At 40.1% G+C, this 15,119-nt stretch overlaps 1 protein-coding gene across 5 annotated transcripts in view; it reads left to right on the forward strand.

Moving 5' to 3' along the window:
- Positions 1 to 15,119, forward strand: part of LOC122815798 (CD276 antigen-like) — a 278,889-nt gene that overhangs the window by 177,181 nt on the left and 86,589 nt on the right. For all 5 annotated transcript variants that reach the window (XM_044088594.1, XM_044088595.1, XM_044088591.1 and 2 more), the window contains exon 5: positions 857 to 979. In XM_044088594.1, the coding sequence (XP_043944529.1) occupies positions 857 to 979 (123 nt within the window). The remainder of the gene's footprint in view (positions 1 to 856; positions 980 to 15,119) is intronic.

Raw genomic sequence — 15,119 nt, forward strand, 5'->3', positions numbered from 1 at the left:
TAAGCTTAATAAAATATATGTTTTTTAACAAGGAGTCTAGGCTTAGAGGGTCCAAAGACCAAGAGCCCCTTATTTAATCAGACTGTGTTCATAGCAAAGAAATGTATTGCTAGAAAGTGGAAAATAAAAGAGGACCCCAAGATAATGAAGAGATTAAAAAAAAGATAAAATATGGGTAAGATAATAGAAAAAGATTATGAAGTATGAACTGAGCTTTATAAAAAAGGGCCAAAATAAGCTTGTAAAAGTGAAATTCCAAGCTTAGGACAAGTTTATATCTGAGATTCATGTTTGAAAGGGTCATCGATATTTGCTGATTTTTTAATTTGTCTGCTGCAGCTAAGTAATTGACTGTACCTACGATATCAGTTAAAAAAAATAAATTTCTGATTTTACAGGTTGTCCATCTGTGTGGAAAATGGCGAGTATTAACTATGCTGACTGTATATTTTGCACGTTAATTGTTGTTTCTCACTTCTCTGTTACATGTGGTTAAAGTATCTTTGTGGGAAAAAAATTACACTGCCTATCGGAGATTCTGTAAAGGGTTGGGCATGTAAATGCTAATATGTATGTGTTTGCATCTTGTGACATGTGTTTGGTATTTTAGTTTTTGTATTTATTCCACAGTAATGTTGTTTCCAATTTTAGAGTTTGAAATACAGTATTACATCAAGTTAATTATTATAAAAAAGAAAATATACATTGCTTATAAGGGACAGCTGTGTGCTCAATACCTACTTTTTAAGTTTTCAGTCTGTAATTTTTATATTTGTATAATCTGAGATGTTACTTCCTTTATGCCACTTGCACAAGAAATGCAGTTTCATGTTTTGCATTGTATGCTTTATTTCAGATTCAAGCACAGATGAAAAAATGGATAAGAATACCAGACTAAGGATAGCTCTGGTTTGCCCTGCAGCTATATTGCTCTTGTACTATCTATATCTCCCGAAAAAGACTAACGGAAAATATTTAGGTATTTATAGTTAATATTCCATCAATAAAACAAATATGTACCATTACTGAAGGATAAAGTACAGATAAAGCCAAAAGAAAATGTATAATAATCAATGCACCAGAGCTGGATCCTACATTGGCTACAATATACACTGTCTGCTAATGGTAAACAAGAGATATATAAATGAAATAATAAGTGAGTGCTACTGTTAACACAATTCTGTTAACACAATTCAAATACAGCCCAGCATAGACCCAAAGCTATCTCCGAGAAATTCCAATACAACAATAGATAACTATCAGTGGATATTATGTCTTCCAGGCAGGACATGGAAATGTGAATAACATTCTCTAGTGTCAGCATAAAGCTACCGATATATATATATATATATATATATATATATATATATATATATACAGTGCTTTATAGAGATGGCCATTGTGAAAACAAAAAAAAAGTCAAGCATATTCTTGAAACTATAGCTGTTAGAGTAAAGTTGCTCCACAGTTGCTCCAACATGTCAGTGTCAGTCATTCTTCCCTAGAAAAGGCCAGGAGGTTCATAAGTGCTTAGGTTAATACTAGGCTATTGATCAAGTGGACCATTTATCCACAATCCCACCAATTTACTGAGACATGAATTAATATCAGACCCTGAACTAGATTTGGCCCCTTTCTATAAGGGCTAGATGGGCCAGACAAGGCTGTGCTTACAATTGCCCATCCAGTTATACAAGTTTATGCTTAATAGGGTCATGGAATTACTCTGTATTACATCTAATGGGTGTGAATTTCATAAAAGAGGTATTCTCTGCTAAAGATGTCTATCCTGCTAACAGGTCCTATTTATGTTTTTTAGGAAGCTTAGTCTCTGGAGTGTAGGTGTTTATGGTGGCATTAGTTTTGTGGATGCACAGACTGTTACATATGACTGGATATCTTGAGAATCATAGTACTGGATATTTTGATATTCTATAGGCAAGGCAGAGATTTCTTTTCAGTAGTCAGTATGAAATGGAATAGAGTGAGAGGATTTTAAGACAGTCAGGGTAAGTCAAGAAGGACATGCTCTTGCTTTTTTGCAGTTTCTCAAGATGGATCATATTCCTAGACAATTACATACCAAAGGTGGCTTTATATTCTATTATCAGTCTGAGAAGGGATGAGAAGAGGGGGATGATGACTTCCTTGGATATAGAAAATATGCCGCTGGTGATAGTCTGGCTGTGTTAAAGAATTTATTTACATCAATGGCCAGATGGTGCTCAAGAGATGGTTCATTGTCAGTGAAGTTGCCCAAGTCCTTAATTAAGCCAACTTTTTTTGGGGAGGGGGTCACCTATGTGATACGAGCAGGAGTGTCCAGGTTTTCCAAAGGACAGAATGCTGCATTTTGTGGCATTTAGTTTGAAGTCATGGTCCAAAGGCCACTTGTTAGCTTGAATTATGCAAATCTGGAGAATACATAGCTCATATGGGATATTTATGACAGCTCTGAATTTGCAGCTGTTGGCAAACTTCATCAACCACAGGCCTTTGCTGTCTGATTTACTGCTAGATAACTAGATAGCAAAAAAGAATGGTCCCATGACCAATCCATGAGGGTCCCCCACTGGTAACTACTCTTTTAGTTTATTTGTTTATTTTTATTTATTTTACATTTGTTCACCAGGAAAGTCTGACTGGGCATGGACCCCATTTTCAGTGGAGGCCCGAGGAGAAAAGCTTCACAAATATTAGTACAGCAAATACAGTAAATGCAATACGCTTGGTAATAAAGTACAATACAGAGTCAAAAAGTTAATAAGGTACAGATTTAAGGCCAAGAAAGAAGCGAGAAGTCAATATACAATAAGGAGCACAGTGTGTTACAATAAAAAGTACAGTTGAAATGACATTTTGTTAAATCATTTGGTTACATTCATCAGTGGCTAGTTCAGTAAACATATGTTGATTGAGCAAGAGCATAAAAAGGAGTTGTTTCAAGCAGTACACATCAAATGACCACAGTCCACAGCACCTGTAAACTTTTCAAAGTAGCTTACTAGGTTCAGGATACAGGACCTGCCCTTCACAAAATTAGATTGTCGCTGATGTCTGCATAAATGACTTTTGCTATCATAATGTTCTATGACTACATATCAGGATGGTGAAGCTGATGGGACTATAATTGATCAGGTTTGTAGAGAGGCCCCCCTTGTATAGGGGAGTCACACTGTCTGTTCTGCAGGCATCAGAAATAAACCCTGTAGACAGGCTGAGGTTGAATAGTTTCATCAGAGGCTCAAATAGTTCATATATGACACCAATAAGAATGCATTTTGTTATGTTATCCAGTCTTGTAAGTATTATTTTTAGCTTCTGACAAGGATTCTAAATGGCTAGACTAGCTAGGCAACTTAGGAGCAAACAAAGAAGTTCTTTTTTAGCTTGTTTTCCTTCTTTTCAGATGCAAAATATGTTTTTCTGGGTTATAAGTTCTAGAAATATAGTACAGTGGTATGAAATGCAAAGAACCAGTGTATAAGAGATTCAAATGATGCCTAGCATATAGGCTCTTGAACAGCCCATTTATAGTCCAATAGACAATGCAGGAATTTACATTAAGCTTGTCTAATTTTTCAATAATACCAGCATGGGGATAGTATCAAAAGTCTTGGTCAGTTTGAAGTAACCACTCCACACAGAATGACCACTTCTATAACAAGCTGCAGCCTTGGTGACAATTTTATGTACTGCAGGTCTTACTGTTGCATACTAGGGTATTAGAAATCCCACTGAGGTACAGCTGGTGTTCCATGCATCAGTAATCACTAACACTGCTGGGTATACACAGAAAGACACACAAATATGGATGCTATTGTGTGTGTATTTGTGTGTGTGTATGTGTGTGTGTGTGTGTGTGTGTGTGTGTGTGTGTGTGTGTGTGTGTGTGTGTGTGTGTGTGTGTGTGTGTGTGTGTGTGTGCATGTGTGTGTTTGTGTGTGTTTGCTACCATGAATGTATATATGACCCCCACCCAAATGTATTCATGGTGTGATATGTGTGGGACCAGTGACTGCCAAGTTGTGTGCCCTGGTGATATATTTTAAAGTGCTAATCACATTATAGTAATCAGAGTACACATCAACCTCTGCTGTGTGGACCCATAGCCACTCCTTCCAGAGTCCTAATTCTGGGATCTTCCAAACTAAAAGCACATGCACACACACACGCACACACACACACACACACACACACACACACACACACACACACACACACACACACACACAAATTGCAGATAGCTCCTAGATGAATAACATACCCAACATAATTTCTTGAATCAATAAAGTTGTATTTATTCCTTTAATGTATTTATTCCTTTACTGCACATATGTTCATTGTCTCACATATTATTATGTTCATTGCGTCTTCCTTTTCCTCTTTCATACCTTTGTCCATACTTCTCAACTGCTATGATTTCCAAATAGCTCTATAACTTTGACCCCCAGATTTAGTCTTGTTCCTCCTAGAATTACTGATGCATCTCAAAGTCAAGTGTCTTTGTGAACGCATATATAATTAAATACATAACACACCCAGGTAACCACTGTGGTGCAGTGATTAGCATTTTTGCCTCACAAGAAGAGGTTCTCCGGTTTGATTCTTGGCAGGGGTACCTTCTGCGCAGAGTCTACGTATTCTCCCTGCAGTCACTTGGGTTTCCTCTAGGTGCTCTGGTTTCTTCTCACACTGTAAAGATGTGTAGTAGGTGGATTGAACTCTCCAAGTTTGCTGTAAGTGTGAGTGATATGAATGATGATGAGTGGATGGGAAATAGAAAATTCACCCCAGGGATCACTCCAGTGGCTCTATTCGACAGAGGCACTGGGAACAAAGGTCGGGTGGCACTATGCCAGGGTAATCCTATGGGCTAGGCTTGTAAAGGCTCCAGGGCCATTAGCTTAGTAGACACCTATGAATCTATGAACTACTGTGGCAGGACTAGCCACCCAGCACTGTAAACCTTGGCTCAAGATGATTGTTGCTGTTGAAGTGACACCCTGACCCCATGTACAAATGGGAAAAAGGGTTATGGATGAATATAATTAAATACATAAACTAAACCAATACAAAGATTCTCCATCATTAACTTATAGGATCTAGTATATAAAAACTATATAGGATCTGCTATCTAAAGACCTGAAATTCCAAGTGGTGAAAAGGCAGAAAACACAGCAGAAGAATAAATCTTAAATTGTTCTTCACCTTTAAACTATTTTTGCAGGGGCCCCCCTGCACCCTCACACCCCTGACCTTATGTGTACCAACTCCAAGATCGACATACCTTGGAGAAAAGAGAATATTCTAAAAAATGACATCTTGGACTTAGTATATATAAGTCCTTTTTATGGCCATTCAGTATCCATATTTTGGGACTTGATCTAGCGGGTCCCAACATTTCAAATGGTTACCCACATACTCGTTCACACACACAGACACACACACAGACACACACACACACACACACACACACACACACACACACACACATTTGCATACATTCACAGACACACACACACACACACACACGCACATTACTTTTTTCTTTCTAAGTCTTTTCTTTGTCATATTGCAATAAATAGAGAACAGTTACCTCCCTGTATTCAACTCTATGTCATAGTCAATTTGCTGATGAAAAAAGCTATTTTGCTTTTGTTGTTCTTTTTATTTTTGTAAATATTATGTAGCATAGGTTGCCTTTGACAGCTACAATAATGAATAATTAAGTTCTTGCTTTTCTTGTTTAAACCGAAAGTTTTAAATAAAGCTGTCAAAGCTGAGTAAGTTTCCACTTAAACTTTTTTATAGTTAGAGTGCATGAATAAAAATTAGATGGTGGCCTCTACAGAACAAATATACTTCAGAAGGATGGCTTGTTTCCACAGAGATGAAGCATCCTGTAATTCCAAGCCAGCCATTTACAAGACATACTCCAGGTCATCATATTCCTCATGCCTGGTCATCCATCATAGTCTTCCATTCTTTGCATTCTGTAACTTCTCAATTAAGTCTTCTTTGCTTCCCTTTAGGGTGGCTTTATGAAAGGCGTTATCTCATACGTTTAAGTAGGAACTTTTTTCTTTCTTTATTTTTTGCAGCTTCTCTTTATATATTTTAATATGTCCCTTTAGATTGTTGCGTAACCAATGGGATTTTATCATTTTCCAGGCTCATATTCTAATGCATAACACCTGTTTCACAACACACAGCACCTTACTACAGCCCTGGGCACGTCATTATTTCCTTTTAACATCCACCTTGCCAGGCATCACTACTCGATTATGTAATAGAGAGGTGGAGTTAACATGAATGTTTTAGGTATTAGGTGATTAAATTGCCTGGCAGCAACAATTCAAATAGTTTTCACAAATGAAAATCCACTTATATATCTTTCATTATATTAAGTCGCTAAAAAAACAAAAATCAATGCGTTTGATCTGTGGTGTTGGAAAAATCTGAGAGTTCTGTGAACTGCAAGAAGATCAAATCATCAATATTTAAGGAAATAAACTGTTACCTTGGAGGCCTAATAGTAAAATTAAAACTGAAATACTTCGGCCACTAGAGAAGACACAGATGTTGGAAAAGACTGATGGCAAAAATTAGGGGCTGGGGAAAGGACAGCTACTGCAATAGTGATCTGTTAGAACATCATCTGCTGTTATGGTAAGTTTAATTGCACAACTGTAATATGTTCAGAACATGGAACATTGCTGCAGCAGCCTAAGCTATTTAGGTACATAAGCATAGCTTAGCGAGGAGAATCTGAAAAGTGTGAAGACCAATAACTAACAGTCCAGGAGCCCCTGGAGAATGGTCCCAGCATAAACAGTTCTGGAACTAGAGATGGCATTCAATCTGTAGGGCTTTGTAAAAGTGCGTAAAGAGGACCAAATTGCTGCTGGTAGAATAATTTTAGAGTCCACCACTTTCTAGAATGCCACCAAAGAAGCCAGGGGCCTTGTTGAATGATGGTTGGTGTGACCCTGCCTGGAAGTGGCTTATTATGGTGAGTCCAATAAAATATAATAGAGTGGGACAACCATTAAGAAATAGTAAGGTTTTCCTTTCCTCTTACCTTCATAGGAGAAAAACAGCTGGCCAACTGTCCTGATAGGTCAAGTTTCATCTAGATAGTATCTGAGCGACTGGTGTACATCCAGAAAGTGAAGAACTTTTTCTCACTTGTTCTTTGGATTAGGAAAGGGACTAGGAAATTAAGGGTCTGGTTTAAAGTAAATTAAATTATAAGACAACTTTAGGCATAAAGCTAGGATTTTTTCACAAAGAAACCCTTTTGCTATGAAAAATAAGGCAGAGTTGGCACACCATACATGCTTGTAACACCGATACACTCCTAAAAGATGTCAGAGGAATAAGTAAAACAGTCTTCCATGTTAAGAACCTCAAATAAGCCTCATGAGTTGGTTCAAATGGAAATTTAGTAACATTTTCAAGCATAAAATTGATATCCTAAGGAGTCACCTGTTTTTTTAGGTGGGTAAGTATGTAAGACTCCTTTCAAAAACTGTTTATCCTGGGTATTGTTAGAAAGGGGAGGCTTTAAGGGCAGACAAGCAGAAATGGCTAACAATTGTAACTTGATAGAAGAAAGCATTGGACAATAACTTACACAAATAATCAAGAACCAGTGAAAACAAGGTTTGAAAAAGGTCTTGGTTCTTTGTCTACTTGCACATATGAGGTACCTAAAAGGTATCAGCATTCTATCATCCAGACCAGGGGTGTCCAACCTTTTGGCTTGCCGGGGCTGCACTGAGTGAACAGAAATTGTCTTGGGGCCACAAATAAAATATATCATATAGTTAACTCTTTCGCTGCCACTGGTGACCAAAGTCAACCTCCTGACTGTACTGTAGGTGCATTCAAACAATGAATAAATGTAATAAATGCCAAATATTTGCCTTCAAATTCTAATTCTCATTCTTATTCTAATTCGTAATCTAGCAGTTAATTCTAGCATCTTAGTTAATATATATTTTTTTTACAAATAAACAGGTACGGAACCCTTCCTAGGTATATAAAGTCACACACTAGCCTACAGCAGAACATCTGTACAGATTGGTAATCAATATCTCTAAACTCTTGTAGCATGATTTACTATGGAATCCATCTCACCTGTGCATCTCCCACAATTTTATTTACCCAGAATGACATATTTAAGTTGATAAACTCACATTTGTGATATCTGTCAAGTCAGGGAATTTATGAGCAAAAGCGATGTATTAAAATAGAAAAGAATCCATATACTTCTGGCAGTTCAAACTCAACCTTGCATTTCCCTGCAGAAAGCACCTGAAGACCCCCACCCCTTCCAGTAGCCAAGGTTCCATAGTAACCAATATTACACAGAAAAATGTGTTGAAACTAAGAACCAACACACAATTCAACATGACATGCTGACATATTTCCATCACACAGAACTTCAATATAATCCTATAAACCAGTTCTTTACTCCTTCTCCACCCCCAAGCTGCAACCTCAAGAGACGCATTAAAAAGCACAATATTACCTTTAAATACTTGCTTAGCAAATTAACTGAAATAGGGCATCAGTATTTAACAATATACTAATCACATAAAAATTCACTGTCCTAATTAGAATTCTGAATTTAGTTATACCAGTTATTGCAAAATTGCTTATGTAGGGTATAGTAGTATAACAGCCTACCAGACATTTGAAGCTTCACTTTCACAGAATTACAGTATTGAATTTGCTAACAATTTTAGTAATTTTGAGAAATCTGTCTGCAAGAAAATAGCTTAAAAATCTCACATCACCACAAACACATTATATGAACAATGTCCGTAAAGCTTAGAAAATCTTCATTATTTGTAGATCATGACTGTAAGGTTTGTACTCAATACAAAAATGACATTTGTGTAAGTCTGACCACTAGTACCATTTACCCACTTATTTTCCACTGTCACAGTGGTTACACTCATACCTCTCAACCTCAGAGCACAAAATCTGGACAAAGCCACAAATAAAAGTGGGACAAAGGCCCAAAATTAGGGACAGTTTTTAAATATTGCTATTACAGACTTAGAAAGATGATAGAATAACAGGTTTTGCATTAGCATAAATTTAAATAGAAAGCATTGCTTTTGTTCTGCTAGCATTTGAAAGGACACCAGAACTGGTTAACTAGTTCTTCTTCCTTGAGTGGAGAACTTTAGGATACAGGTGACTTTTGACATTTTTGCAGGAAAAATTGCTTAATCATCTGCATGTCACATTACATAAGACAGCAAATACTCTGATAAGCTATTGTTGAAAAGCCTTCTGCCCCTCTTGAAAACAAACAAATAGAAGCACTCTGCTTTCTTATTTTGAAATGCACAGTGAAAATAGAACCAGCATCTATACTGGTGATTGGTAAGCACTTGAAAATGATTTTAGCGTCATTCAGTCTGTAGATTACCTAAATAGCCAAATGACACTTGTTGGATGCAGAAAATACTTTTTGCCAATTGCTACCATCTTTGTACACCCATATGATGCTTAATTGTATGATGGTCTTATCTGCAGTGGGAATGACACAATATGCTCTCCTGACGATGTGATGACAATTTGTTCAACACAAATGTTATTAGAATAACCTGATACTGTACAACATATAATCCACAGGGATAAACTCACAACATAGCAGAGAGAAAAATAAATATATAAATCATATGGCAGAATTCTGCATTTTGTTCCAAAAGACTATATACTCTGGTACCTTTGACAACAAAGACATTCTGATAAGTGACAGCTCTTGCAAATAACTCTTTTTACAGCATCATCAAACTAATCAATAATCAATTCTTTCGTTACAACATGTGATTGCTATTAATATTTGCACATGACAAATTATGTACGTGAACTGCTTGACAATTACTAATGTCTTTTGGCTTTTCCAGGTTAGGGGTCGCCACAGCGGAACTCCGGTCCACTAATGATTGGCAGTGGATTTTTTACAGTGCCAAGTTGCCAGCCTGATGCCCAACCTTCAAAGAAAGCACACCCATTCACGCACACACCTACCCGTATGTCTTTAAATGCCACTCAACCGCAGGGAGGACATGCAGACTCCACACAGAAGATGCTCCAGCCGAGAATTGAACGGGAAGTAAATAGTGTGGGAAGAAATAGCCAGGGAATTGTTATGGCTAGGCTTGTATAGGCCCTAGGGCTGATAGCCTAGTACCAACCTATGAACCTATGAGAACCTCTTGCTGGGAGGCTACAACGATAACCTCTGCACCACCGCGGACTGCTTGACAATTACAACACTGTTTTTTCTATAAATATTAAAGCAATACAAATTCACCATAGATTGAAGCAAATTAATTATCCTAAGACTGAGGTCACTGTTCTCAGGCAGAAAATTATCTACAAAGGTATAGCTACCTAGAACAGACCTCCAACTGACTTGTCTTTTGTGTTGGTGGAGAGCTTACATGACCATATCTACATAATGTTCCATTCTTCTACTTTCATTCCAAATGCATTCACTACATCAGAAACTGATTAACCTGCAGAGATTACCATTTGTAGCCAAGCTCCAGCCAAAGAGAGGGTAATGCATCATCTCAAAGTCTACTTTAAGGCTTCACTTCTACAGATGTACTTTTTCCCATAGTAACTGTTGTATTTTAACTGGTGTATGTGTGGGCAAACTGCGTTCCTTTTCTTAAAAAGTTCATGGGACTATAACCACACAAAGTGTTGTTTTATGCAGCCCAGTGCTAAAAGCACATAAAGATTGTTAGTTGTATTGCCAAACCAGTACGAACCATTCTGAAAAAATATTCAGTATCTACTCTTTCTTCTTCTTTCGGCTTTTTCCCGGTTAGGGGTCACCACAGCGGATCACCTGTCTGCTCATGATTGGCAGTGGAGTTTTACAGTGTTGAGTTGCCAGCCCAGCACCCAACCTTCCACAGAAGGCACACACATGCACGCACTCACACCTAGGGCCAATTTAGAGTGTCCAATCCACCTACAGCATGTGTTTGGGATGTGGGAGGAAACCGGAGCACCTGGAGGAAACCCACGCAACCACAGGGAGGACATGCAGACTCCACACAGAAGGCACCCCAGTCGAGGATCGAACCAGAGAACCTCTTGCTGTGAGGCATCAGTATTTACTCTTTAATAGTCAGATATTCTATTCATGTATTTATAGCCACATGCATGAACATCCTGAGGATATTATCTTCCTGAGTCTGTCTATGTGCATTGATTCTGAAGTCATCACTTTACTGATTCGTTGCCTGTACCACTTCAAATTACAGTCTGATTTTCCATTTTTTTGCAGGAGAAATACCAGTAAGTCTCTAATCTGCATTGGCTGAGTAATGGCAAAATCGCGTTATTTTCACTGAACTCGGCATTTCAAGCCAAATTACAATAAAACCTGTATTTCTCATACACACACACACACACACACACACACACACACACACACACACACACACACACACACACACACACACACACACACACACGGCAGGATTCAGGAAGGCTTACACGGAGTTTAAGAGTAGTGTAAGCCTCCGTGTAAGCCTCCCGATCCAGGAACAGCCCAAACCTCCATGTAAGAGACAGCTAAAACGTCTCTTACACGGACTGGGCGTGGAAATGCTCAATACCTCATTTGCAGCTGAAAGATATGCAAATGAGGTATTTGAGCGATCCAGGAAGCCCAAAGCAGTCCGTGTAACGGACGTTTTAGCTGCAGAAATGTACTCAGCTGACAACTGAGTACATTTCTGCAAAATTGACAACAGAGCTATGTCAGCTCCAAATAAAGGGTGCATATGTGTTATCTAGCATGCCAATGGCCAAATATGTGGCCATTGGCATTAAAAAGTGTTGCAAAATAATTTAAAATAACTTTTTTTTTTCGGGGGATTTTGATGTTTAACTGCAGCGCACACCCGCGCAAACGGGGTGTGCTGCTCAAAAGTGAAAACTGAAGCTTATAAGCCCACAATTGTGGGATTTATTATTACATGGAATGACAATGCAGGGACTAGCAGACCAAAAACAATATGGCCTCCGTGTAGTGGTTGTCAAGGGGGGAAGCTCCGTGTAAGACATGTAACTAAGCATTATTAGGCAATCCTATGTAAATGAGGGTTACAATACTGAATCACACTGCCACATAGGTAATGAGCACTTTCTGAGTAGTGTAAGAGTTATAGAAGGGGGAGGAATAGAGTAAGAGGTAGGTGACATCACAGGGGGAAATGATAGAAATAAATGTATCACATTGGAGGGCAGTGTAACGTGACAGATGACAGACAGACATCAGGGAGAGAGGTGTGTCCCAACAGAACACTAGGAAAGTCAAGAAATAGAGGGTGCACACTATCCCTACACTCAAACTTTCTTGATATATGTGCATGCGCGCGTGTGCGCGCGTGTAAGGCAGGTTCAACATGTGGGAGCGTGTTGCAAACTGTTTACTACGGTTTGCGCGGGCGTGCACGTGTGTAAGGCAATGTAAACATCAGGAAGCCTGTTGCCTGATGTATAAGGCTGTGTGCGCGCATTTTACCATGAATCAGCCCAGTTCAAACTGTGTAAGGATGTCTGCGCGCGTTTAAGTCACTGTGAGCATGCTTATGCTGGTGTGCACATTGCTCCCCTTGAGGAAACAGAGAGGAAAAAGGAAAAAAACAGATTACAGCGAAGCTGCCAGAGGATACTGCTGGAGTTAATTGGTGGAAACAATTGGAAGCAGGCAATTACACAGGCAGACTAGAAGCCCAACCCAGCACTTAAAACACTGCAAACAGCAGTGCAGGGTGTTTCTCTCAAGAGATACTGCAAGAAAGGAGTAAGCTATCAGAATTGAAAACTGAAAAGCTGAACTCAGAGCAGAAATGCTAGGGGCTGCCATAGCTGTTATAATCAGGCATAGGCGAATTGCTGAGGGTGGTGACAATGCAGATGCTGACAGACAACCCAGAGTGAGGAGAAGGAGGAGAGTATACAGGCCCAGGGTCACCTACCATGGGTTACATGAGCTGGAGATAGTAGAGTGCTACAGAGTGGACAGAGACCTTCTGCAGCAAATTTTTGAGCTGTGCAGGCCACGTCTCACACACAGAACCAACAGAGGGGAACCCATCCCAGTGGAAACCAAGGTATGTGTTGGCCTAAGAATACTAGCAACAGGTACCTTCCAGAGACCAACTGGTGATATGATGGGGATATCACAGGCATCAGCCTCCAGGGTACTGCACCAGTTCCTGGATGCCATGTCAGCACATGTCGGTGATCATGTATATTTCCCCAATGCCCGTGAGGTATTGGCCAGCAATATGCGTCTCTTCCAGCAAATAGCGGGATACCCTGAGGTACTGGGTGCAATAGACTGCACGCACATATGCACCAGCTGGTGAGCGGGGTAAAACCTATATTAACCGCAAGGGATTCCCCTCCATCAACTGCCAGGTCATGTGTGATGCCCAGGGCTTAATAATGAATGTGTGTGCTGGCTGCCCTGGGAGCTACCACGATTCCCACATCTGGCATCTGATGCAGCTGTACCAATCATTTGCCAGTGGGGACTTCCCACATGGACACCTAGTGGGGGATGCAGGTTATGCACTTGAGCCATGGCTGATGACACCCATCAGAAATGCACACACACCTGAACAGGAACGCCATAATGAGGCACACGCACAAACACGTAATGTCATAGAGCGTGTGTTTGGGCTGCTCAAGTCATGGTTCCGGTGTCTGGACACATCTGGTGAAGCCTTGCAGTACACACCAACTACATGTACCCAAATGATCATGATATGTGCTATGCTACATAATATGATCCTGTGGAAACAGCTGCAGCAGGACCAGCATAGGGCTGGGCCAAACATACCCCCACCATTGCCAAGGCCACCACAGGCAGAGGGTGACTCGGAGGAGGAACAACCTGACCTTGCCCCAGTAGGCAGAAGGAGGCGTGCCCAGTATGCCCTGGCCTTGGCAAAGAGGCAACGCATAGCACATACACTGGCTCAGTAGGAACACTGGGACTGATACCCCCTCCGACTCACTCATATAGTAACAGGGATGCCTAACATGACACAACCTGCTTCCAAACATGTACAGGGAATGTAGTATGTGCATCCGACAGCGGCAGCCCTGCAGCACCATGTGAGGCATGAATGCCATGTGTTAAGTAATGTAACACCATGTACCATATGCACACCTGAGGACCCTGACTAACATCCACCCTCACCAATCATAAACCACAAAAACACAAACCCACCTTCATAGGTACCACAAGGGATAGGAACCTAGATGTAATGCTACCCAATGCCAGAAGTATAAACAGCAAGATGCGTGCAGTGTAAACGCACACAGTATAGAGAATGTAGATATCAGTGCTGTAATAGAAGACTGGGTCAAAGCCCACATCAGCACCCTAACACTACCAGGTCACACCTCATACAGTGATGTACATGTGCAAAAACATGGAACAAGCTACAAAACGAGGGTGACTAGCAATAAATGTCATGGATAACCACACCCCCATGTTGGTACCACAACAAGAAGCAACATGGATTAGCCATGGTCAAATACCAATGGCTAAAACTGCCTACTACTATATAGCTTGCTGCAGACCACTGTCCTAATAGCAGGAACTGCACCAGGCCTATGTTCATAGGTTCATAGGTTCATACTAGGCTATCTGCCCTAGGGCATTTATAAGCCTAGCCCAGAGTTTTGTGGCTTCTGCCACCCCTGTAGTTTGAAGGATAATATGCCCATTATTTTGCTGTGCCTCTGTCAAGCAGTGACACTGAGGTTATCCCTGGGGTATACCTGTGATCTCCCATCCATTGGTCAAGATTTCTCTTGAACAAAGCCAGCGAGGTGCTCTGCCTCACATGTACTGGGATGTTGTTCCACAGCATAGGGAGTCTCTGGGTGATGAATCTGTCCCTCCAGCACGTCCTATTAATAGCCGTGTTGAGGTTTAAGTCTCTTGCCCTTGTAGTTCTGATGGATTTAGAGGTTTTGAGGTGAAGCATGTTCATTAATTAATTAATTAATTGGACATGGCCTTGTATGTCAGGCACAGGTCACCT

Source organism: Protopterus annectens, chromosome 11.part0 (assembly GCF_019279795.1).
Source record: "Protopterus annectens isolate FY-2018-M chromosome 11.part0, PAN1.0, whole genome shotgun sequence".
Classification (NCBI taxonomy): domain Eukaryota; kingdom Metazoa; phylum Chordata; order Ceratodontiformes; family Protopteridae; genus Protopterus; species Protopterus annectens.